Source organism: Tursiops truncatus, chromosome 3, assembly GCF_011762595.2.
Source record: "Tursiops truncatus isolate mTurTru1 chromosome 3, mTurTru1.mat.Y, whole genome shotgun sequence".
Taxonomy (NCBI): Eukaryota; Metazoa; Chordata; class Mammalia; order Artiodactyla; family Delphinidae; genus Tursiops; species Tursiops truncatus.
In genome coordinates this window covers 164696960-164722565 of record NC_047036.1, presented here as the reverse complement: position 1 = coordinate 164722565, position 25606 = coordinate 164696960, and the positions used below count along the sequence as shown (strand labels likewise).

The 25606-nt window shown below is 50.2% G+C and overlaps 1 protein-coding gene across 2 annotated transcripts in view; it reads right to left on the bottom strand.

Moving 5' to 3' along the window:
• OLFM2 (olfactomedin 2) overlaps nt 1-25154 on the bottom strand; it is a 63077-nt gene extending 37923 nt beyond the window's left edge. The window contains exon 1 of one of the 2 annotated variants that reach the window (XM_033854398.2): nt 24921-25154. In XM_033854398.2, coding sequence (XP_033710289.1) covers nt 24921-25007 — 87 coding nt within the window. In that variant the 5' untranslated portion in view covers nt 25008-25154. Of the gene's footprint in view, nt 1-9758; nt 9910-24920 lie in introns of those variants that run through there. The other variant, XM_033854397.2, reaches the window with a different exon arrangement.
• Nucleotides 25155-25606: the final 452 nt, after the last annotated feature.

The following is a 25606-nucleotide window of genomic DNA, read 5'->3' as shown; positions in this document are numbered from 1 at the left end:
AAGAGCTGGAACTCAACTCTCCTGACCCACCAGCGCTGAAGGGGATGTGGAAACTCAGAGTGCAACAGCTGCAGGGGTGGCAGCGGGTGGGGGTGACCAGTTCCTCCTGGAAGTTGTAGATATTGTTATGGCTCTGTTATCCCTGCCAGGGGGGTTCTGCAAGACATAGTCTGCCTTGCACTTGAGGATAAATGCTTAACCTGCAAGTGCAGACCTTCACTGCATGGCATAGGAGCCATCCTGTGCCCTGTGCCCTGCCACGTGCCACATCCTCTGTTGGGGTCCTCATGCTCAGGCGTCCCCCACATGAGAGACATGCTCTGACCTGCTCCAACATGTCCCGTGTGCTCAGATATGCCTGGTGGCCATCGGACTCTCCTTACACGAAGGGACATGTTCGCCATGAAGACATACCCCAACATGTTCAAACATGCCACAACATGCCCTGACATGCAGGGAAGGCTCCAACATATGCACACATGCCTTGGCATGCTCTGGGGGACCAGCAGGTCTCCAGCCTCTGCCTGAGTCTACGCGCCTGAGGCCACCTTGCCATTCCCGATGGATTGTAGGGCAGCAAGGAGAAGGCTGTTATAAATTAAACATTGAGACGCTACCTGAGCACCAGACTGTCATCCAGTCATTGGCTGGTTTTCTCCCAGGAGACGGCGGGACCTCAGGGTTGGGGAGAGGGCAGGGGAAGTGACTCGCTTAATTCATTAGTCCTAATTGAGATATCTTTGTAAATATCCCTTTATGGAAGGACACGATCCCATCATTTCCTGGGAATTTGCCATCTCTGTTTGTCTCCAACCCCTGAGTATCGCAGAAATGCCAACAAAAGAAAGAGCAGTCCGAAGGGCTGCTGGAGACTTAGCCGTGCTTCTGATAATGAAGACAACACCGAGGGGCAGGCGAGGAGGCTCAGAGATACACAGAGATCCAGGCGGCGTGGCAGCCAGAGAGACAGGGAGATGGGGAAACTGAAATACAGGGCAGAAGGTGTCACAATAAGAAACACAGGCAGAGTCAGAGATGCAGGCTCTGAAACACAGCCAGAGGGAGAGACAGCCAGAGACAGGCAGAAAAGCTTCACACGAGGGAGGACCAGAAGTGGGGACAGATGGGCCACGCGTGGGCCAACAGACCTCCCTCTGCCTTTTTCTGCCTCACCCAGTCTCCCATCTCCTGGGCACACTACCCGCTGCAGCAGCAGCAACAATCAAGCCTGATTCCTCTTTGGCCCTTGCAACCCTCCCCTTCTCTCACCCTCCCCCACTCACTCCTGCAATCATCTCCCTTGTTCAAAATGAGCTTCTGCAGCTGCAGCCCAGACAGCTGTTCCGTCTTGGAGCCAGCGCTGGGGCCTGGCGGCTGGGTCCTAGAGGGATGCCCTCCTGGGCAGCAGAGGGGAGTGGGAATGGTGGGGGAGGGCACAGGGTCACCTGGAGCTTGGGCACCCACCCACCCTTTACCCTGGGCTGAAATCAAAGCTCAGCCTCCATTCCCAGCATCTCCAGGGGTACAAACATCTCCTCCCTTGTCCCCCCAGGGCCTTCAAGGGCTGATGCTGGTCTGGCTCATCCTGTCCCACTCACTGAATCCTGCCCAACACCCAACATACATTCTGGCCCTGTCCTGTCTCAGGAGCTCTCTTAGGTCTGAGAATTTGAGTCTCTCCCCCACTCCCTGTCAGGGTCCTGGACCGTGATACAGTAACTACGGCGACATGGAAACAGAATTCTAGAGAGAGAGAGACAGAATCCTGACAGACAGACATAGACTGAGAGACAGAGATGGAAGAGATATAGTGACAGAGACACAAAGAGGCAGAGATGGCAGAACCAGAGACAAAAGAGACACATAGAGATAGAGACACACAGAAAGGATGACACAGACTTAGAGACAGAGATAGAGACAAGACAGAGATGGAGAGAAAACAGAGAGCAGCATAGAGACAAAGAGACGCAGACATGAGACACAGGCAGAGAGAGAGAACAAAAGTCTATCATATGTTGTAGATACATCGTGAAGACAGAGAGGAATAAAGACAACTAATGAGACAGAGATATGTGAGAGAGACACACACACAGAGACAGACTCAAAATACAAAGTTTAAAAATAGAGAAGCCTCAAGGCTGAGACAGAGAGAGACAAGGACTGAGAACCAGCTTGGTCCCTCAGATCTCCCAGTGGCAACTTCTTCACTCCCACACACAAACACACCCAACGCCACATCAGACTCTCTCAAAACGCCTGAGCCTCCCCCAGAAGCCTGCTTTTTCCTCGCCCAGCTTTGCGGTTGCTCCTCTCTTGGAGTTTCACAAAGAGGCGTCAGCCGCCCAGGGCAGGAGGTGAGAAGGATGCTGGGGGCACGAAGACACCAAGACGCAGAAACCAGAGGTTCCCTCTGGAAGAGGAGGAAGCCAGTTTTAACTACACTCAAGCAGCCCCAAAGCCCAGACCACCTCCCTTGGTAGCTGTCCATGGTGCTGTTGTTGGCAAAGGCAACATCTCAAGCCATTTCTATGTGTTGCATCAAGCTTGGGGTCTAGAGTGGCAGTCAGGTATCTGCCTATCTCGCCAGATCCTCACACGCCACCTGCCATCCCATCCCAACACCTTCACACACCCTGTTCTCTTGGCCTCTCTCCCTCCACGTTACCAGCTCTGTCTTTGCCCAACTCTTACTCATCCTTCATGTCTCAGGGCAAACATCACCTCCTCAGGGAAGCCTTCCTTGATTAACCCTTCCCAAATTTCTGCCCTCACGGCCCCCACCAATCTTTAATTATATAGCCATCTGCACAATTCCAAGTTCACTGTGTCTCCCTATGAAGCTTTGTGAGGAAAGAGATCAAGTTTCTCTTGTTCACTGCTGTATCCCCAGCCCCCAACACAGGACTTGGCACACAGAAGAGCTCAGTGATTGCTAGTCAGGGATGACTCTGCTCTCTGGTGGCAAGATCTATGTCTGACAGACAGACATAGACCGAGAGACAGAGATGGAGAAAGTGACAATGTGCACATTTGTTGGAAGGGTTGAGAAACAAAGACACGATAAAAAAAAACTATAAGAAGCAGACACTTCTGAGCAATGGGAGAAGACTAAGTGGTCACAGAAATACTCATCAAGGCTCAGAAGTTTCACCAGGAGGACAAAGGGGCAGTGGTCTCATGGGGCAGAACTGAGACCATTCAGGAAATACCTATGGCCCCAAATGAGAAAATCCCAGTGATAACAAGACGGACAAAGTTTTCACTCAGATAGCACTTCTGTTCTGTTGGTGGTAAACAAACAATTACCAAGATGATTTCAGATCATTATGAGTACTGAGAAGATAATAGAACAGGTTCAAATAATAAAGTGGGGACACTGTAGCTGGGGTGGTCAGGGGAGCTGTCTCTGAGCAGGTGACATTTGAGCTGGAACAGGAGGGGTGAGAAGGAGCTGGCTAGAGGGAGGACTGGAGGAAGGATGTTCCCAGAGGATGGGAACAAGTGAAAAGTTCCAGAGGCAGGAAAAGCAGCAAGGGATGGAAGAGTGATCTAAGATCTGAGACTCAGGCAGGGGTCTAGCGATAATAATAATAGCAAACCTTATAGGCACCTTCCACATGCCAGGCACATGGCTGAACACAATGCTATATGGTACAATCTACTATTATCCCCATTTTATGGATGAAGAAACTGAGGCTTACCAAGTTGGGCCAGGATAAGGAGTTTAGATTTGGTGCAAGTGAGACAGGAAAATGTTAAAATGAGATAAATTTCATACTCACAATCTAGAAGGATTTTCTAACAATCAGCTCTTTTGAAAAATGCAACTGACAGCCTCATATTCTTTTCCTGCTCCAAACCCCTTCAAGTTTCCCATCCTTTGACACTCAGAATGAAGTACAGACACCTCAGTCCAAATCCCTTTGTGACATGGACCCCTCTGGCCACTCAGGCCACTTCCACATTCTTCCCAACCTGGCACATTGTCTTCAGCAACTCCGAACAGCTTGCAGTGTCCGTCCTCAACAGGATGTTCCTCACTTCTGAGCCTTTGTCCGTGCTATTCTTTCTGTCTGGAATGCCGTTGCTCTGTTTTCACCTGGCCAGTTCCTTCTCCACTTTTAAGACTCAGTTGGACATCACCACCTCCAAGAAACTTCCATTGCAACCTGGCTGATTTCAGTGCCCCACTTCTGTGCCCCAACAGCATTCCAGAAATATCTCTGTCTCTACACATGCCATGTCGTGTCACAAGTACTGTTGATGAGACAGCGATCTGATTGAAGCCGGGGCATTATTCATCTCTATATTCCATAGTCTAGGACCCTTCCCAGTACAAAGTAGGCGCTCAATAAATATTTCCTGACATATTGAGGTGTTTGAGCAAAAGCCATTAAGTCCACAGTTAGGAACAGGTGAATAGGCAGGTGTGGGTCAAATCCACAATAGGCCTACTTTTCTCTACCTCCTTGGTCCCTACCCTGGTCCAGCCCCCATCATCACTCACCTAGACCAGTGCTGTGGCCGCCTCCCCAGTCTCCCAGCTCTCACCCTCACCTCCTACAGTCTGTCCTCCCCACAGGGGCCAGAGAAAAACTGTGAACACCTGAGTTAAGTCTCATCCCTCCTTTGCTTAGCACCCTCCCTGGCATCCCATTTATTCACTTAACAAGTATTTATTGAACACCAACTATGTGCTAGACCCAGTGCCAGGCACTGGAACTATAACTGTCAACATAAATGGATTTTTAAAAAAATCTCTGCCCTCATGGAGCTGACATTACAGTGGGGAGAATCAGACAACAAAATAAATATCAACTACACAGTGAATGTTAGAAGGTTAAAAGTGCATGTTGAAAAGGAAAGCGTGAAATGAGGAGAGGGAATGCATGAGAAGTTGCAAGTTAAATCTAAAATCCCTGCAAGTCCCTCTCCCCCGAACATGATGTGGCTCCCACCACCTCCCTGCCCTCATCTCTTCTCACTTTCCCACCTCACTCGCTCTGCTTCAGCCACACTGGTTTCCTCACTGACTCTCCAAAATTTCAGGCATATTCCCACCTCAGGGCCTTTGCACTTGCTGTTCCCTCTGCTTACTTCCTTCAGATCTCTGCTCAAATGTCACCTACTCAATCTAAAATAGTCCCCCCCAGCACTCTCCACTCCCCTTATATTGCTCTATGCTTCTTCATAGTACAGGTATCACCATGTATTATAAATTTATCTGTATACTTATTTATTTCTCCCCTACCCTGCCCTAGAATGTCAGCTCCACAAAGACAAGGATTTCTGTTTTGTTCACTGTCATATCGCTGGCACTTAGAATAGCGCCTGGCACATAGTAGGTGCTCAATAAATATTTGTTGAATAAATGAATGAGTGAATGAATGAATGGAGAGACCCTCCAAGAGAATTCTTGTTGTAGAATAAGAGGAAGAGGGATCAGTAGTGTATTTAGGGCTGTTCATAAATATTTGGCCGCTCTTCTCTGTCCAGGTCATAGTAGGACCACACTTCTCACCCTCTTTGAGGTTAAGCATGCCATGTGACTTGTGCTGGCCAATGAAATGTGAGCAGAAGTAACGTGTCACTTCTAGGGAAGAGTTTTAGGAGCCAGTGGGGGCTACGCTGTACCTTCCTTTCCCTGCTTCAGTGATCATGTCACCATAGAGCCTGCATCATTCTAGGTCCATGACGACCATGGACAGAGCTCTCCAGCCAACACGGATACAGAGTTCAAGCACAAAATAAACCTGTGCAGTATTAAACCACCGAGATATGAGGCCACGAGTTATGCCAGTGTTACCTTGCCTCTCTTGACTGATAGTGAGTATTGGGGTCCTTCCCCCCTGCACAGAAAACTGTCAAGAAAACACATAGATTCTGAACTTTGGTTTTTACTGGGAAGTCCTCAAACAGCCTCTTGCTGATAGCTGCTCAGACCCTCCCTGTTCCTCCCATGAGGAAAAGGGTCCTCCCCAAACAGAATATCCCTCCTCCATCTCCCCTTCCTTCCCTCCATCCCTCAAGGAGGAGGGGATGGACAAGGGCATAACATATAGGATGCAGGTAACTCACTTCAGGCCCCGTAATGACGGCAGCTGCTGGCCATGGGGCTGACAATTCTTAGTCTGGTTCTGAATTTATGACCCCCCAGGTGAGAAGCCATTCCACTGAAGGCTCCATCCCACAGGGATGGTTTATGGCTGGGAGTTGGCCAAAGGGAGTAGCAGTGGCAGCTTCTCCCTCCCCGCCCCCCTTTCAGGGATGATCTGTAACACCATCTCTCAGAATCTCTTAGCATGCTAAACTGTTTCTCTGGATCAGATCGGGGAGGGGAAACCAGAGACAAGAATGGCCTGAGGGTCTGGGCTCACCCCTACCTCACAGAGAATGGCCTGAGGGTCTGGGCTCACCCCTACCTCACAGAGATCGTTTTTAAAGTCCAGACCAGCATCCAACTGTCTGCCTCATGACTGGGAATTCTCACTACCTGGGTTCCGGAACCCCTCAGCTTACCCACGTCGGTGCCCTGTAGCTTCGCACAACTCCTCCTTACTGAGCACTGACCCTGTACCTCCTCACTTCCATTTGTTCTCCCCAATCCTTAGGAAGGTGCATTATTGATTTAGACACTTGACAAATATTTATTCCATGCCTATTACGTGCTTGGCTACAAACTCTCCTTACTGAACACCTACTATGCAACCAGCTATCTTTCCATTTGAAGATGGAATCCTTATGAAGATGCGATTGTTGATTCAGCCACTTGACAAATATCTGTTGTAGGGCTCCTCTGCATCAGGGCTTAGGGTTCAATAGTGAGTAAAACACAGATGTTCTCATGGATCCTGTGGCTTAATGGGGACTCTGAACTCCCCTTGACTAATGAGGTTATTGGAGTTTAGAGAGATTAAATAATTTCCCCAAGGTCATACCACTGGTAAATTGCAGGAGCAGAATTCAAACCCAGATTCATCTCAGAGTCCTGCCACTAACTGAGCATTTACTACGTCAGGCACTGAGCTGGGATTTTCAAGCATATACACATTTGACATAGAGGAGGTACTCAATTATTTTGTTGAATAAACAAAATGGGTGGATGGATAGAGAGATGGATGGATGGAAGGATGGATGCGTGGAAGAATCAATGGAGAGAGAGATGATGGATAATGGGTGGATGGAAAGATAGATGGGTGGAGAGCTGGATGGAGAGATGGATGGAAAGATGGAGAGATGTATGGATGGGCAAATGGATGGATAGGTGAGTGGACGGATGGATGGGTGGATGAAAGGATGAGTGTAAAGATGGATGGATGGAGAGATAGATGGAAGGATGGATGGATGAAGGGCTGGATGGTAGACCTCTTACTCACCACAGTTCTGTGAGGTAGGAATTATCATTCTCATTTCATAGATGGGAAACCGCACCTCAGAACGGTGATGTCACTGGGCCAGAGTGCAAGTCGTGGAGCAAGTTAAGGGAAAGTCTGGATTTCAACCTATGTCTATCAGACTCCCAAGGCACTTTCCTGAGCACCCTCATGTCACAGTCCCCTCCCAGGTGCTACCCTGAGTTACTTGGCATCTCACTCCATAGAGCTCTTCTGGCAAGGCTTAGTGAGACTGAGGGATGGGGTGGGGTTCAGGAATGCGAGAACTATTAGCTTTCAGCAGGTGATTTCATGGAAGCATTGAATCAAGGTCCAGCTACAGATGGGCTAGAGTGAAGACCAGGTCAGTTTGGGTACACACACACGCTCACACTTACAGAAAAATCATGAAACACACAGGAATCCACCCACATGCATACAAACCAGGCACACACACCATTCATAGACCACTCACAGATACACACTTGAACATATATGCACACACTTCTAAAGACATACATGTCCACATTTATATGCACAAGACATGTACTTGTACATATTTGCAAAGACACATATACACACACAAAATCATAACTCAGAGACATGCTCTTATACACTATGTACACGTTCCCCAGACATACATGCTCTCATTTACACGTATGCTCTACATAATACATGAACACATTTACACTGACTCAAACTTTTTAGATGGTAGGGGAGGGGAATCTGACTTCTGATTTCAATGAGACACCATCTCTCTCCCCCCTCAGAAGGCAATAGCAAGAAGTCTGTCTCAGACTCATGTATATAAACTTATATGCACACATGCAATTACATACATGCAAACCCATAGTCAGGGACATACAACTGCAGACACATCCACACCGAGATACAGCGAGTACTCAGGGACACACCCACACTCGTTCTGGGATGCACCCTCATATACAGGCAGACACACTTGTGCCCTCATGCTAGCAAAGCACATACACTTTCTCACACCCTCCACTCACACACACACCCATACACACATCATGCATAGATAGATACACCAGGACATATTCAAATATCGCTTGATGTGACAGATAAACACTGTTTCACACCTTGGCTTCAATTCTGAGGATTTAAACTGCAAGCCCTCACCTGGGCCAAGCCCAGGGACAATTCCCTCCAGGAGCTGGACAAAGCCTGAGCACAGGGCACCCCCCTCTCCACTTGCCCACAACGCTTGGGAGCAAAGACCTCTTAGCTTTCAGTGTGGTGGCAGTTGGAGGCTAAACAGGGGGGCTGATGAAGTTGGCAGAACATCAAGCAAGAGGGGGAGCCCCCATGAATCCCAGTTCCAGGTATTGGGAGGAGTCCCGAAACCAGATTGAAGAGGGTAAGGAATGGGAGGGAAGGGGCGTATCTGGAGGAGGCTGAGGGAAGTTTGCAGTGGAGGATGTCTCCTCCCCTCTCCCCAGGACCCCAGGACCACTATTATTAACCCCGAAGGAGTGCCCCCTTGCCCCCCTTCACCCCCCAGCCAAACTCTGTGGCTTGGGAAGCTGGAGGATGAAGGTGATAGAAGAGGATAGGATGGGACGGGGGAGGGGGCAATCCTGCAGTTTCTGGGGGCAGCATGAGCCCCAACCCCGGCTCCCACCCCAGTACGAGACCGGGCCTCCTACGGAGGGTCAGTTATGGGAATAAATATTCAGCACGTGGTGAGGCAGGTAATGAGGAGGGAGATGCAGGGGGTGGGGTGTTGTGCAGGGGAGAGAAAAGGAGAGACAGAAAAAAAAAAGATACAAACTCGGAGACAGCGCGACAGAGACAGACAGAGAGGAAAATAGAGACGCAAACCAGAGGAAAAAGAATAGAGTGAGACAGAGAGAGACAGAAAGAGAGAGACATAGAGACAGAGACAGAGAGAAGAGAGGGAGAGAGAGAGACAGACAAGGGGCTACTCAGAGACACCGAGACACAAACAGGGAGAGATGCTGAAGGTGGAGACCCTCGGAGACCCGGAGACTTCCCTATTCGGAGGCAGGGTTCCAACCAGCCGCCCGAATCTACCCTCCAGCTCCGCCCCACTCAGCCGGGACCAGGCTGAATTCCGCAGCCCTTCCGCCTGCGCCCCGGGGCCAGAGCGAGCCTAGTACATTGTTGCCGCTCGGACATTGCACACTAATAATAAGAAATAATAATAATAACAATAATAAAAGGCGCGGAGGTGGCTGCGGGTCCTAGGGCTCCTCCGCCTCCGCGTCCAGTCCCCAGCCCCAGGAGGGCGCTCCCCGGCCGGGCGCGCCGGGAAGCTGGGGGGCGGGGGCCCCCGGGGGCTGCTGCTGCGGCGGCGCGAGCACCACGCCCCCCGGGAGCGCCCCCTGCGCGGCGGCCACTCACGATTTTCTCGGAGGCGCCCGCGCGGGACACGGTGCCGTTGAGCCCCACGAGCGAGGGCAGCGTCTGCGACATCCAGTTGGTGACCATGGCCATGGTGCTCAGCACGGCCCCGATCTTGAGCAGCGGCACCGACATCGCGCCCCCGCCTCATGCCCCGCGGCCGCCCGCCGCCTGGTGCTCGGTCCCTTGCCACCCAGCCGCCCAGGGGACGCGAGCGCGAGCTGGGGGGCCGGGGCCGGGGCCGGCCGGGGGGGCTCGGGGACGCGGGCTGCGGCTCGGCGCGCCCGGCGGGCTCCGCTTATAAAGCGCCGCCTCGGCCCCCCCCCCCCACCCCCTCCCGCGCCTCCCACAGCCTCCGCGCCGGGCACTTCCAGCCGCTGTGACGTCACGGCTCCGGCCCGGAGCCCGGCGGGGGGCGGGCGGCGCCCCGGCTGTCCCCACCCCTCTCCCCCGGCCTTTCAACCCCTCTGTCCGGGATCGCCCCACCCCGCAAGGGGCCCCCTCCGGCGGTATTCCCCACCTGCCCCCCACCCCCCGCCGCGGCATTCCCAGCCCCGCCCCCAGCGGTGTTCCCGCCCCTGCCCCCGAAGCGAGGTATTCCCGGGCCACCCTCCGCTCACAGCCCCTTTCAGAGCCCCGGGCGCTCGGCCTGCGTTTAAATGGGCAGCCGCCCCACCCCGTGCACCCAAAGCTGGCAGGGGGCCGGAGTCGCAAGTCCCCACCCACCTACTGTTAGGACACCGACCCCGGCTCACTAAAACCCGGGAGAGCAGGTATGGGGCGGTGGGCTCCAGTGCGCTCCCTTGAATCGGGTGGCCAAGTGTTTCCTTTTCCCTTGGGGAAGGGGCTTCCCTGGTACCAGGACCACTTTGGGGACCGCTTGGTTGTTTCCGAACGAGGGAAGCGCAGAGTGGCAGGTCCGAAAGCAACAGGCGATTACTGGGATATGGGGAGTGGGGTCACTTCTGCAGCAGGAGGACCCCCATGACTCCAGGGGGCGGCATTACAACCCCGGACGGCCGACACGGGAGCTAGCCTTTTGCCGGCAAGTCCCAGCTGGGTCTCCACTCACAACTTGGACTTGGGGTGGGGGCGGGGAACTGATACTTCGGACCTTCCTCCAGACCCCAGGGAGCAGCTCCGGGGCCCGCCCTTTCGAAGGAAGGGGGAGTGCAGTGCCCCAGCTTTGCACCCACGCACCAGCCGGCGGCGGGGCGGCGAGGCCGCCAGGAGGAGAGCCCGGCTGGTTTAATTTCCTCTGTTTTCCCTGCACTCACGCCCTCTCGTGGCGTCCCCGCATCACCTCGCGCTGCCGCCGCGGCCGCTGCAGTCGCCCTCAGTTCGCGGCCGCCGCCGCCGTATGGAGGCGGCGATGACTCAGGCCTTTCCCTGGGCCGTGGCAGCTCACCGAGGGCTCGTCTCGGGAGAAGCGCTGAACATGGGGGTAGGGATGGTGGGGGTCTTGAAGTATCCTTTTTTTTTTTTAGCTTAACAGCAGGGAGAGGCAGGTTCTGCCCCTATGGGACTTCCAGCAATGACCTCTCTCTGCCTCAGTTTCCTCATCTGCAAAGTGGGTGGTTTAAGGACCCATGGACCTAATACGTGTAAATGGCTCCTGTGTCCTGAGAATCAAGTGAAAGCTTTATTGAACATCTACTATGTCCCAAGCACTGTAAACAACAGATTTAAAAAATGCCTGCCTGGGACTTCCCTGGTGGCACAGTGGTTGGGAATCTGCCTGCCAATGCAGGGGACACAGGTTGGAGCTCTGGTCCGCGATGATCCCACATGCCGTGGAGCAACTAAGCCCCAGTGTGGCAGCTACTGAGCCCGTGCTCTGGAGCCAGCGAGCCACAATTGCTGAGCCCCTACACCAGAACTACTGAAGCCCACGCACCTAGAGCCCGTGCTCCACAACGAGAGGCCACCGCAATGAGAAGTCGGTGCACCACAACGAAGAGTAGCCCCTGCTCGCCGCAACTAGAGAAAGCCTGCACGCAACAAAGACCGAGTGCAGCCAAAAAATAATTAACTAATTAATTATTTTTAAAAATGCCTGCCTATGTGGAGATGAACATTCTATGGAATAAGTCAGACAACAAGTGGGGGTGGGGTGGGGAGTAAAATACCTAGGGTATCGGGAGGAAGGGGCATATGGACTAGGTAGGGGAGTAAAACTTTAATCGAGGTGGTTGGGGAATGTGACATTTGAGCAGAGACCTGAAGAAGGTGAGGGAGGGAGCCATTTGGATATCTGAAGGAAGAGTTGCAGGCACCAAGAACAGCAAGTGCAAAGGCCCTGGGGCAGGAGGATAAGTGTTCAAGGAACAGGAACGAGGCCAGTGTGGTTGCAGCAGAGTGAACTGGGGCAGACTGGGGAGAGATGATGCTTGTAAAGCACTTTGCCTGGGGTCTGGAACATGGTGTTTCATAAATAGTAGCTGACATTGTAATGATTTGCAGCTGATAATGAGCTTTAAAAAATGAGATACCTCCTTGCCTACTTGTACTGCAGCTTGCATTTATGAGTACTGAACACTTTGCAAACACACTTGCTGAGTACTGGATGCAACCTCCCATGAACAGTACAGCAACTTCCCTATTTACAAGAGAGGAAACTAGGCTCAGAGAGGAGAGGGGACCAGCTCAAGGTGACCCAGCACATAAATGGGAGCCCAGGATTTGGACCTAGGTGGGTCTGATTTCAGACCTGGGCTCCAAGCCCTTCCTGTTTAGATAATCTGGAACCCAATGAGACTCTCTCACTCTCTCACCATTGGTGATGCAGGAAACTGCCCTGCCTCCTCCCAGCCAAACTCCTCCAAGGAGTGGTCTACACTCACATCTGCACTTGCTGTCTCTGCTTCCTTACCTCCCACCTCCTGTATGCTTCCAAAACTCCTCTCACTAACGGCACCGGTGACCTTACGATTTGCTGGTCCCACAGTCTCACACAAGCCCTCATTTAGTCACTCTCACAGGTAAGTCTTCATGAATCATTCCCTCCTTCTTGAAAGTCATTTGTCCCTTGACTTAAAGGCTGCACTATCACTGTCTCCTGCCTTATCCCTAAATGTCTCCTACGGCTTTGCCCTAGGTCCCTAGCCACTGTCATTCTGTATACTGTGCCTGGACCATCCATCACACTCACATGTAGGGTTTAGGTTCCATTTGGCACACTCCCACCTCAGGACCTTTGCACTTGCTGTCTGCTCTACCCAGAGCACTATTACCACAGATACACATGCAGATTGTTCCTTTACTTCATTTATATTTCTGCGCTATCATTGTGCAAGTCAGAGCAATGCCCTACCCTTCTCCAGAAAACTACACTTCCCAGGGTCCCTGGCACACTGGCTTCCTATTAGTCTCACCCAATGAGAGGCACTGGAGGGAGACTGGAGAGTGGGGAGGAAGGGAGAGGCCAGGGTATTTCTTCTCTCTCTTTCTGCTTAGGGTGGGGGTGTGTATTCTGACGGCGGCCATACTTACTCCATGATCCCATGATCCCAGCTCCCACACAAGAAACTTTTCTTCATCACACTTCATCACACCCTTTTGTCATGTGCCTCCAGTAGCTCTGTGCTGTGGTTTATTCCTGATCATCCCATCAGTCTGGCTTCTCAACTCTTCCATCTCACACTTAACCAATTCTCTATATTAAATTTCCTCTCTTTGAAACACCTAGACTGGTTTGTTTCCCTGATGGGTCTCTGAGCGATTTGGCTACCGTATCCTGAAAGACATCCCCTGGCCACCTCATCTACAACAGCAACCCCTCTGCCCCCGTCCCCTCCTCTGCTCTATCTTGTTGAACAACATTTATCACCATGTGACATTATATTGTACTTCTATTTGTTTATGGTTTGTCTCTTCCACTAGACTTTCAGTTCCGCAAGGGCTCCTACATGGCTGTGTTTTTTACAGCCTCATCCCTAGGGCTTAGCACAGTGACTGGCACATAGTAGGTGCTCAAGAAATTGTTTATTGACTGACTAAATGAATCTACAGCTGAGGCTCCCAAAAGCATTTCTGCAGCCCAGATCTCCATCTAGAGCTCAAACCCCTATGCCCATCTGCTTCTTGGACATCTCCACTTGTGTGTTTCACAGGACTAATAGCACATGACACCCGCCAGAACAACCTCAATCAAAAGGCAAGGGCTTCCCTGGTGGCGCAGTGGATGAGAGTCCGCCTGCCTATGCAGGGCACACGGGTTCGTGCCCCGGTCCGGGAAGATCCCACATGCCGCGGAGTGGCTGGGCCCGTGAGCCATGGCCGCTGAGCCTGCGCGTCCGGAGCCTGTGCTCCGCAACGGGAGAGGCCACAACAGTGAGAGGCCCACGTACCGCAAAAAAAAAAAAAAAAAGACAGGCAGTACCAAGTATCGGTGATGAAGTGGAGAAACTTAAACCACTTTCTAGTGGGAACATAAAATGCTGCAACTACTTTAAGAAACAATTTAGCAGTTTCTTAAAATGTAAACTGAAATTTACCATAAGACGCAACAATTCCATCTACCCAAGAGAAATGAAAGCCTATGTCCATGGAAAGACTTGCATGTGAATATTCATAACAGCATTGTTCCCAATGAATGAAACAATTCACATGCTCATCAACTGGTGAATGGATAAACTGTGGTACATGCATACAATGGAATGTCGTTCAACGATAAAAAGGAACGAACTACTGATACATGCTACAGCATGGATGGACCTCAAAAATATTTTCCTAAGTGAAAGAAGTCAGACACAAAAGGCCACACTTTGTATGAGTAGTTTACACAAAATGTCCAGAGAAAGCAAATACATAGAGACAGAAATTAGATTAGTGATTGCCTGGAACTGGGGATGGGGTGGGGATGGCATGAGGGATTTTTTTTTTTTTTTTTTTTTTGCGGTACGCGGGCCTCTCACTGTTGTGGCCTCTTCCGTTGCGGAGCACAGGCTCCGGACGCGCAGGCTCAGCGGCCATGGCTCACGGGCCCAGCCGCTCCGCGGCACGTGGGATCTTCCCGGACCGGGGCATGAACCCGTATCCCCTGCAGGCGGACTCTCAACCACTGCGCCACCAGGGAAGCCCCCGGCATGAGGGATCTTTTGCGAGTGATGGAAATGTTCTAAAACTGGATTGGGGTGATGTTTGTACAACTCTGCAAATTTACTAAAAGGCATTGAGTAGCACACTTAAACAGGTGGATTTAATGGTATATAAATTATATCTCAATAAAACTGTTTAAAAGGAGGAATATACCTAAACTTTCCCTGCAAGTTCCCTCCCCCCAGGAGCCCTGCACTGACATGAGAATGAGTCCTTCCTTAAATTTTGCACCCTAGATTTCTTGCTTGCCTCACCCTGGTCCTGGACCAAATGTACCCACAGTTAGAAACTACAGATAGTGCCCCTCTCACCTTCCTTCTCTTTCCCTACTCCATTCAAATTATCACCAATGCCAGCTGAAACTGATATAGAAATATCTCCAGAAAGAATCCCCTTCTCACTGTCACCATCATTACTCTAAACATCGTGTTGGGGAGTGCTACAGATTGAATGCCTGTATCCCTCCCCAAATTCATATGTTGAAAGCTAATCCCCAATGTGATAGTATTTGGAGATGAAGTCTCTGGGAGGTGATTAGTTCAAGAGGGTGGAGCCCTCATGTATGGGATTAGTGCCCTTATACAGAGACCCCCCCCAGAGAGCTCCCTCTCCCTTCCATCATATGAGAAGGCACCAAGAAACTGGTCCTCACCAGACACCAAACCTGACAGCACTTTCACTTTGGTCCTGGACTTCCCTAAATCCAGAACTGTGAGAAATAGATTTCTGTTGCTTGTAAGCCACCTGGTCTATGGTATTCTATGATAGCAACCTGAACACACTAAGGCCAGGTGCCATGAAAAGAAATTTTTTTTCCCTGACCTGAAAATGATCAGGAGGAAAAAAGTTCATAACTCTCAGAAACAATAACAATAGTTGCTAAGGTTTATTGAGTACTTATGAGCTCGGCACCATCTGCAACAATGTACATGTAATAACTCATTTAACCCTCAGAATACCACTGTGAAGTAGATTGGGTTAAATTCCATTTTTTTTAATGAGGAAATAGTGGCACAGAGATGCTAAGAAACTTTTCCCAGCCCCCAGGAATCTATCCCAGACAGTCAGGCTCCAGAGTCTGGAGCCTGTTCCTGGGTCATTTGGCCCTATTCAAAGGGGAAAGAATAAATGTTGATCCCTACCTCAAGCCACATACAAAAATCAATTCCATGTAGATCTTACATCAAAATGGGAGAGATAATAAATCTTTTAGAAGTAAATATAGAAGACTATCTTCATTACTCTGAGGTAGGCAAAGATTTCTAAAACAGGACACTAACAAGCATTAACCCTGAAGGAAAAACAGTTATTATTTAAACTACATTCAAGTTAAGAAATTCTATTTATCAAAGACATCACTAAGAGAATGAAAAGACAAGCTACATAGTAGGAGAAGATATTTGCAATCCTATGTCCAACAAATAACCGATATCCTCATTTTTAATTTATGTAAAAGAGAGAGAAACACAGATATAAAATTTGGATGTATAAAAACACATGTTCTTACAAATTAATAAGAAAAAGGCAGACAACCTAATAGAGAAATGGGCAAAAGACTTGAGCAGGCATTTCACAAAAGGGGATACTCAAGTGGTCAATAAGCGTGTGAAAAGGTATTTAAATATTAGTCATCAGGAAATGTAAATTAAATACAAAATGTGATCGCACTAAACACCCATCAGAATGTCTAAAGTGAAACATAAAGACAACACCAAGTGTTGGTGATGATGCAGAGCAACTCGAATGCCCAGACACTACTAGTGAGAGAGTAAATTGGTAAACTCTTTGAAGAGTCTTTGGAACTTTCGAAGGCTGTTCAGCAGTTATCTCCTGAAGTTCAATATATTCCTCCCCTATGACTCAGCAATTCGACTCCTCGGTATATACACTTGAGTCTCACTATTTGTGGGTTCCATATTGTCAAACTCGCCTACTCACTACAATTTATTTGTAACCCCCAAGTCAATTCTCATGGGGCTTTTGTGGTGGTTCATGGACATCCACAGGGTAGCAAAAACTTGAGTCACTGACACACAGGTTCCCAATGGAGATCCACCACAGCCATGCTCTGGCCTTTTTGTTTTAGCTCTCATAACTGTAATCAAGTGTCTTTTTCACAGTCTACTTAGTGCCAACATTTTCACATTCTCGTGCTTTTTATTGGTGATCTCGCTCTTTTAAGTGGCCCCATGCACAGCGCTAGGTTCTGTCTAGTGCTCTAGGCGCAAGAAGGTTGTAACATGTCTTCCAGAGAAAATACAACTTGTCCATAAGTTTCACTCAAGCATGAGATATAGTGCCTTTGGCAGTGAGTTTGCTGCCAATGAATCAACAATGTATATGAAATAAGGTGTTTTTAAACAGAAACATTCATAAAAGAAGGTTGCATATTCTTTGGTCAACAAAAATGTCGTGACCAGAAGCTTGCAAGAATCTAACCCCACGATGATTCAGTATTCACTAATTCAGTATTCACTAATTCTTTATAGAACATAATTACCGCGAATAGAGAATCTACTGTACACATATACCAAACAGAAGTGTGAACAAGCATTCACTAAAGACACGTGTCAGAGTGTTTATTTCAGCACAGTTTGTGTCAGCCACAAACTTCACCAGCCCAAATGCCAAGCAACAGTAGAATGGATATACCACATGCGATATGTCCACACAACGGAACACCATAAAGCAACAATAACAGAGAATCAATCACAAAACAATAATACGGAGGAATCTTACAAACATTATGTGGAGCAAAAGAAGCTGGGCACAAAAACTACATGCTTAATGACTTCATTAAGTTACAAAGCAGGTCAAACCAGTGCAGAGTGAGAGACATTAGCTTAGCTGTTACTCTTGAGGGGGCAGGTGGCAACTAGAAGGAGGATGAGGAGGTTTCTGGATTCTTGCAAAGTTCTGTTTCTTGACCTCGTACATTATGTCACTTCAAGACAAGTTATCAAGCTGCACCTTTATGATTTGCATACTTCTTTGTAGCTATGTTTTATGTCAAGAAGGAAGTTTACTCAAAAATATGAATTAAGGTATCAAGTATAAAACATAAGGGTCATTTCTGTTTGATGTGCAGCAGGTAAAAATGCTAGAAGTTCCAGTAGAAAAGCTAGAAAACGTAAACCAAGCAAAACTCACTGTCCTTTGTAAGAAGCCAAGTGGTCTCTGTCAACCAACTCTGCCTTCTTGGTCTCCACAGTATTTCATTCACACAGAGGAAAGGCATGAATTTACGTCTGCACATACACAGCTTTGCACCCCTTGGAACACAAATGGTGTTAATCTTCTAGCCTATGCCTGCTTTTAGTTTTTTGCTCGGTTACAGCAAATGTTTGGAAATGGTGTTGAATTCTCCCTGGAATTCTCTCTCTTGCCATCTCTGCTTTCCTGCCTGCTTCAGAATTCCAAGAGGAGATTCCAAAGGAGACAGTAGTCCTGGCTGAGGACCTTGGACACCAGACAATGAGAGGTACATTCCCCCTGTCCTCCCCCAAATATCAGTCCTACTATGCCTCTGGCTGTCACCAACTTGCCTCAGGTCTTGTTAGCTCCTGAAATAATTCTGTCTTCACACCTTTACTGTCCCTACTCTAGTTTCAGTCAAAGGATCTGTCCCTCACACAAATCCAACCATGTCTCATTCCTGGCTTTAAAACCTTCTATTTAAACAACAAAAAAGCAAACATCCCAGTTTTGAAAAGGAACAAAGGACTTGACTAGACATTTCTCCAGAGAAGATATACAAATGGCCAATAAACACATGAAAAGATGCTCAGCATCGCTAACTCTTAATAAAATGCAAATCAAAGCCACGATGAAGAACCACCTTACACCCCTTAGGATGAGCTAGGATCAAAAAGTCAAATACTAACAAGTGTTAGTGAGGATGTGGAGAAAATGGAACCCTTGTGCACTGTCGGTGGGAGCGGAAAACGGTCCAGACACTATGGAAAATGGTATGCATATTCCTCAGGAAGTTAAACACATTATTATCATACAATCCAGAAGACCCACCTCTGGGTATACACCCAAGAGTTAGAAGCAAGGTCTTGAAGAGATATTAGGACACTCATGCTCATAGCAGCATTATTCACAATAGCCAAAGGTGGAAGCAGCCTAAATGTCTATTGAAGGATAAATGGATAAACGAAATGTGTTCCAACCATACAATGAAACAGTATTCAGCCTTAAAAAGGAAGGAAATTCTGACACCTGCTACAACGTGGATGAACCTAGAGGACATTATCCTCAGTGAAATAAACCAAAAAGACAAACACTGCATGATTCCACCCATGTGAGGTCCCTAGAGGAGTCAAATTCATAGAGACAGAAAGTAGAATGAAGATTGCCAGGGGCTGGGGGTAGAGGATGCGGAGTTGTTGTTTAGTGGGTAGAATTTCAGTTTCGCAAGATGAAAAGAGTTCTGGAGACGGATGGTGGCAATGCTTGCACCACAACGCAAAGGTACTTAATGCTACTGAATTGTACACTTAAAAATGGTTAAGATGGTAAATTTTATATTCTGTGTATTTTGACACAATTTAAAAAACGCTTTTATTTAAACACACACACACACACACACACACACACACACACACACACACACACCCTTACTTGGCCCTGAGAACGATTCCACAGTGGGCTGTGTCGCACCCCTCCACTTCCCCAGTACCTCGCTCGGTGTCATTCACATAGGAATTACTAGAGAAATTAGGACTAGAAAGAATCTGGCTCATCATGTGCTCCCCGTGTATTTTTCTTGGGAACAACCAGGATCCTCTCAGCACCTAAAAGGTAAGAAGCTATCTGCCATCTCACTCAATTGCTTCAACCGACTTTGCCTCTTGGTTTCTTTCTTCTCACGCTGCGACACCCTGTCTTCTCATCTGTTAAGCAGGGCTTAGATGCTAACAGGCACTGAGACCCTCCTGGGTTTCCCAGAAGCAACACAAGTCAGTTTCTGCACACAGACTTCATGGAACCTATTCTGACTCCTCTCTGTTCCTCTGGCTTCTCCTTGATTTGTGGCTGAGCTCTGCATGGATGAGGTTGTGAGACATACCAGGCTTCCGCTCTGGGAGTAAAGATATGTCAGTGTTCTTGGACAAGAGTTCCTGAAAAATGGGAACAAAATCTCCTGCCCTTGTCACAACTCCCTTCTCCCCAGCACAGCCAGGCTCAACTTTAGAGAAGTTAAATCTTCCATCCCAGTCCTTGAGAGCTCCAGCAGCCACCCAGCCTTGGTGTCCAGTATAAGGTTCAAAACACAGAAGGCTCACAATGGACGCTTTCTAAATGAATACGTGAATGCATGAATAAATGAAAAGAGCAAGTTACTGCCTCCCAGGCACTGACACTGAATTCTGGGGACACGGAGTCATTGCCAACAACAACTGCTGGGATTATGAGAAATCCACACACGCCCACATGGTCAACCTGTATGGACACAGAGTCACTGTGCCCACACACCCACAAACATGTCCCTAAACATACACACACCCCCCCATGGACACTACGGACACACTCCTATAGGGCCAGAGTTACAGTGAGGTGAGTCATGCAAGAGCAGAGGTGGCTCCTGCCTTTATTTAAATTTTGATATTTTGTTCATCATGGATCTTTTGCATTAATTTTGAGTTTCTTAAAATATTGCATTAAAATAGTATTTATCTTGGCCTCTGAGGCTTTGGGCGCTCCCTTCAATCTTGCACCCAAGGCAAGTGCCCCGTTTGCTTCACACCCTGATCAGGACCCTGGCTGACACACACACCCAGGGGCATCTGCCCACACGTCTTCCCCAGAGTCCCAGGGACGTACACAGTCTCTGAACAAACCTCATTCTACCACTAGGTGCCGCCCCAGCTCCTTCATCTTCGGCTCAGCATCGACACCACCATTCCTTAGGAAGAAAATGTCCAGTTCACTTATTATCTGGGAGTCCTCAAGATTTCCTTTTACTTCCATCTACCTGGGACATTTACATTTTCTAAAGGCGCCCTGGGAGAAACAGCATCTTAACCCCAAATAGTGGTGCCCTGCAATGGTGGAATTTTAGGCACAGATGAAGAAGATGGGTTTTCCTGATGCCTCTGATCCAGGAGCTGTGGTTGACTTGAAATGGGTATGGGATAGCCCAAGGGGAGAGTTGTTCCCCCGATCCTCCCTTGACATAAGAGTTCCACTGTTTGAGAAAGAAAGAGATTCTGTGGGAGGAGGAGGGGGATTCATCCATTCATTCAACAGATATTTGTTGAGAACCTACTATGTGCCAGGCTCTGCTGTAGGCATTGAGGATACAACAGAGACCACTGGACCCTGATGAGCTGCCCCTCTAAGGGAAGACAGACAATAGGTGAAGAAACAAATCCTGGAAATGTAGTGACAAAGCCTATGAAGAAAAATAACACAGAGTAAGAGCTCAGAAAGTGGCAGTGGGAGGTTATTTTTGATGGCCTCTCAGAGGAGGTGACATTTAAGCAGAAAGAGAGAGAGGAAGTTGAGTAGTTACCTGGGGGATCAGTGTCCCAGGCAGAGGAAATGCAAAGTGCAAAGGTCCTGAGGCATGCATTGTAAACTGAGCTACTCCTCTTGTCCCATCTTGTGGGGACCCCAGGAAAGAGGTGACCCCAAACCCAGATAGTACCAAAGATGTAGCTAGATCTTTTTGTTGTTGTTGTAAATGTATTTATTTTATTTATTTATTTTTGGCTGCATTGGGTCTTCGTTGCTAAGCGTGGGCTTTCTCTAGTTGTGGCGAGCGGGGCTTTGTTGCAGTGCACGGGCTTCTCATTGCGGTGGCTTCTCTTGTTGCGGAGCACGGGTGCTAGGCTCACAGGCTTCAGTAGTTGTGGTGTGCAAGCTCAGTAGTTGTGGCTTGCGGGCTGCAGAGTGCAGGTTCAGTAGATGTGGCGCACAGGCTTAGTTGCTCCGCGGCATGTGGGATCTTCCCGGACCAGGGCTCGAACCTGTGTCCCGTGCATTGGCAGGCGGATTCTCAACCACTGTGCCACCAGGGAAGCCCTGTAGCTAGATCTTAAGGAGGACTCCCCAGTGGTCAGGAAGGGACCATCTTTCCCACGGGTAAGATGGTGGGCCTTGGACCTGTCAAGCTCTCTGGTAGTTCCAGACCCTGGAGGGATGGACAACTTCTCTGACAGGTCCCACTCCCCTGTTCTCAGGGTCAAATCCAAACTGCTGTCCACGGCCCACAAGTTCCCACTTGGTCGGTCCCTCCTGGTTTCCCTGGCCTCATCTCCCCCCAACTCCCCCTTCACTCACACCTATCCAGCCACACCAGCCTCTCTGCTGCTCCCCAAACATACCATGCTTGTTCCCACTTTCAGGGCCTTTGCACTTGCTATTTCTGCTTTGAATTCTCTTCGCCTGGATACAGAAGGCATCCTTCTCTCACTTCCTTCAAGTGTCGCCTCAAATACCACCTTCTTAGAGACACCGCCTCTACCACACCTGCTAAAATAGCCCCCCACTGCACCACCATCACACTTTAATCCCCTTTGCCCTGTTTATTATTCTTCAGGCCACTTGCATTGTATTATATATTGATTTAGCTGTTGACATTGTATTATATATTTATTCGATTCTTGTCTGTCTCTCCTGCAACAAGGTCAGCTCCAGGAGGGCAGGGATTTGATGACTTGGCTCATGGCTATATCTCCAATGCTTCGTCATATCTGCTGAATGAATGGACAAATGAATGATTTCTAGAAAGGACCCCTGGTGGAGACCAGGGCCCATCAAGGACCGAGGAGGGGGTTCTGGGAAGTGATGGAGGGGACGGAGATGGGACAGAGCATCCATTCTCCAGACCTCTTCCTTCCCTGGGGTGCCAGGCTGGGTGGGCAAGCTGGGGCACGCAACACTGTAGTGCCCATGGCCGCCTGGAGGCACTGTAGTTGGTGGCAGGACCCTACCAGTCTCACCCCACCTGATTACTCCAGCTTAGCTCCGCCCCACCGGCCATTTAGCCCCACCTCCACTGAACCCAGTTTAGTCCCGCCCCCTAAAGAGCCTGGTATGGCTCTCATGCATCTTCATGTTAGCCCTGCCCCCAAGCATCTCCCACCCTCCTCTGGGGTCACCCAACATCACCTCTCACTGCACTCTCCCACACCCTTAGGCAATCTTGGAGAACGAACAGGATATCTAGAGTTTCCTAGGGGCTGGCAGGGGTGGAGGAAAATCCCCAGGTAGTGGCTTCAAGGATCCTCCTTGGAGACCCAATTCAACTTCACTCCTGGTGCACTTTTATGCACCATTCTCTCAAGTGGATACCTCTTTCGGTCTCTCGTCTCTCGCTCAGCTGACTCTCTTTACTTCTTTGGGGCTCACATATCAGTTGAGCACCCAGTGTGTGTGGCCTGATGCTTGGCCTCTGAGCACACTTCCCATCCCAGCCAGTATGTGGGTCCTGAGATAGGGAAACAGAGGAGTGAGGGAGGGGACCTCACGAGGTCTCCTTGTAGCCTGGAAATCTTTCTATCTAGAGTCTGATCTCCATCCCTCCCAATAGCCCCCCTCAGGGTGGGTACAAGGTTCTGATTCTTCTCTTGGCCAGGAAAGAGAAGGTGCCAGGACTGTTTTTCCTCTGAGCTTCTACCCAGAAACCCTCCTAGTGTTTACGCAGGCACTGTTCACACCCGTGGAGTGGACTGTTTAACAAGAGGGTAAATGTGTGGGCTAAGGAGCCGGACTGCCTTGGTTCAATCCTAGCTCTGCCACTCCCAAGCTGTCTGAGCTTAAGCAAGTGACCTAACTTTTCTGTGTCTCAGCCCCCACCATCTGTAAAATGAAGGTAAGCCGCTCAGAGGATTAAACGTCTTAGTTCATTCGGTGTGCTTGAAAGAGTGCCCAGCATATAATAAGCACTTAATAAGTGTTAGCTGTTATTATAATTATTTTATTATTTTGGAGAACTTAGGGGGCTCCCACCCCCAAGATGGGGGAGGAAGGAGGTTTCCAATAGCATTAGAAAGCTGGGACCACCCCCCCGCATTTTGAAAAGCCCCCATCTCTTGCCCAAGAGATGAGGTACCATGGAGAGGGAGACGTGCTCCTGTGAAAGCATGTAGTGTGCAAGGCACCAACACACACACACGGATGTGCACGTTCGCACACACAGCCCTTGCCCCGCACATCCGCTTTCAGAGTGACTTAGGCACAGAATGACACATGGTTACCCAAAGCTCCCACACACCTGGTCACCCACATTTTGTACAACACCCGGGCAGATGGGCCAGGGTCATGGGGACACTGACACACACCGTCCTTTATACACGGCCACAGCTGCCCACATACCGCTGGGATTAATACAGTCCTCACTTGCTGTCACACAGCCGGTCACACACAGATACACAACTCCCGGTCTCAGGCTCACAAGCCTTCCTCAGCGGCCCTCCAAGTCACAACCTCCCACTGTCACATACAGACTCTGCCTCAGGTACAAACACCCTCCCCCAATCATGCCCCAGGTCATGCACGGTTGGGCACACCTGCACAGCCACACACGCAAACTCTCAGTCACACCCAGCTGTGACACACAGGCACACACGTTTACCCAGCACCCTCCAGCACTTCACACACGTCCCCGTCAGTCACTCACACGTGAGTCCCGCCCCCTTGCCCACCTTGGGGGTGCGGGCGAGGAGTGGGGGGCTATAAAAGCCGGGCACCTCCTGCCATGATGGGGGACGTGAAGGATAAGCGACACACAAGGCCCCCTGAAGTCCCCCCACGACCCCACTTAGCTCGAGCGAGATGGCGGGTGTGGGCTCCGGGTCACCGAGAGGTTGAGAACCCCAAAGCTGGGATCAGGTTGTCTCCCAAACCATCCCACTTCTGAGGCTGGATCTGAAGCTCCCCTTCCCATTCCCAAAGCCAGGGTGGACGTCCCAGCCCCTCCCTCGCCGCGACGCCCCCTCCCTCGCAGCCGCGGGGGGCTCATGGAGCCCCCAGTCCCGTTTCTGCGGGGCCCCCTGAGCCCCCGCCCCTTCTGGAGCCCTCGGCGCCCGCACCTGCCTGCCGGGCCCCTACCTGTCCGGCGAGGCCTGAACACAGCAGCAGCAGCAGCGGCAGCGGCAGCGGCGGCGGCGGCGGCGGCGGGACCGTGAGCGGCCACATGACGTGCCCCCGGCCCGGCGTCCCGTTCCCCGCCCGCCCTAGCGACGCCTCGGCACGGGGACCGCCACCAGGCGCTACCCCGCCCGCCGGGCCGGGCGACCCTATGCCGCCGCCTCCCCGGCCTCGCGGGCGGCTGGGATTCCGCCCCACCCCCGCCCCTCGCTCGCTCCGAGTCTTTGTTGCGGGCTCCGCCCCCCGCCCCGCCCCCAGCTCGTCTTAGGGCGCCGAAGGAGCGGGGTCTGGGGTCGGCGAAGCGGGGCGGGGGGGAAGCCGGCACCCGAGAGGGTAGCTGGGATTGCGACCCAGAACCCCAAGGCCAATCTGGGGGTGGCTCATGGAGATGGGGACGGTGAGGGGGTTCCTTCACGTGGTAGTCAATTTCACCCTCCCTGGACATTTCCCACGTTATAAATGGGGCTGGGAGAGGGATCAAGGGGCAGGGGGCGTAGGAGGAAGGCCTGGTAGCAAAGAAGAGAAATTGAGAGGCCTCCTCTTTAAAAAGCTCAGGAGTCAACAGAGAAACTGACACAGAGTCTGTGAAATTGGGCTTCGAGGGACGGATCACTGCAGGGACGGGGGCGGAGATGGAGACAGAAAGT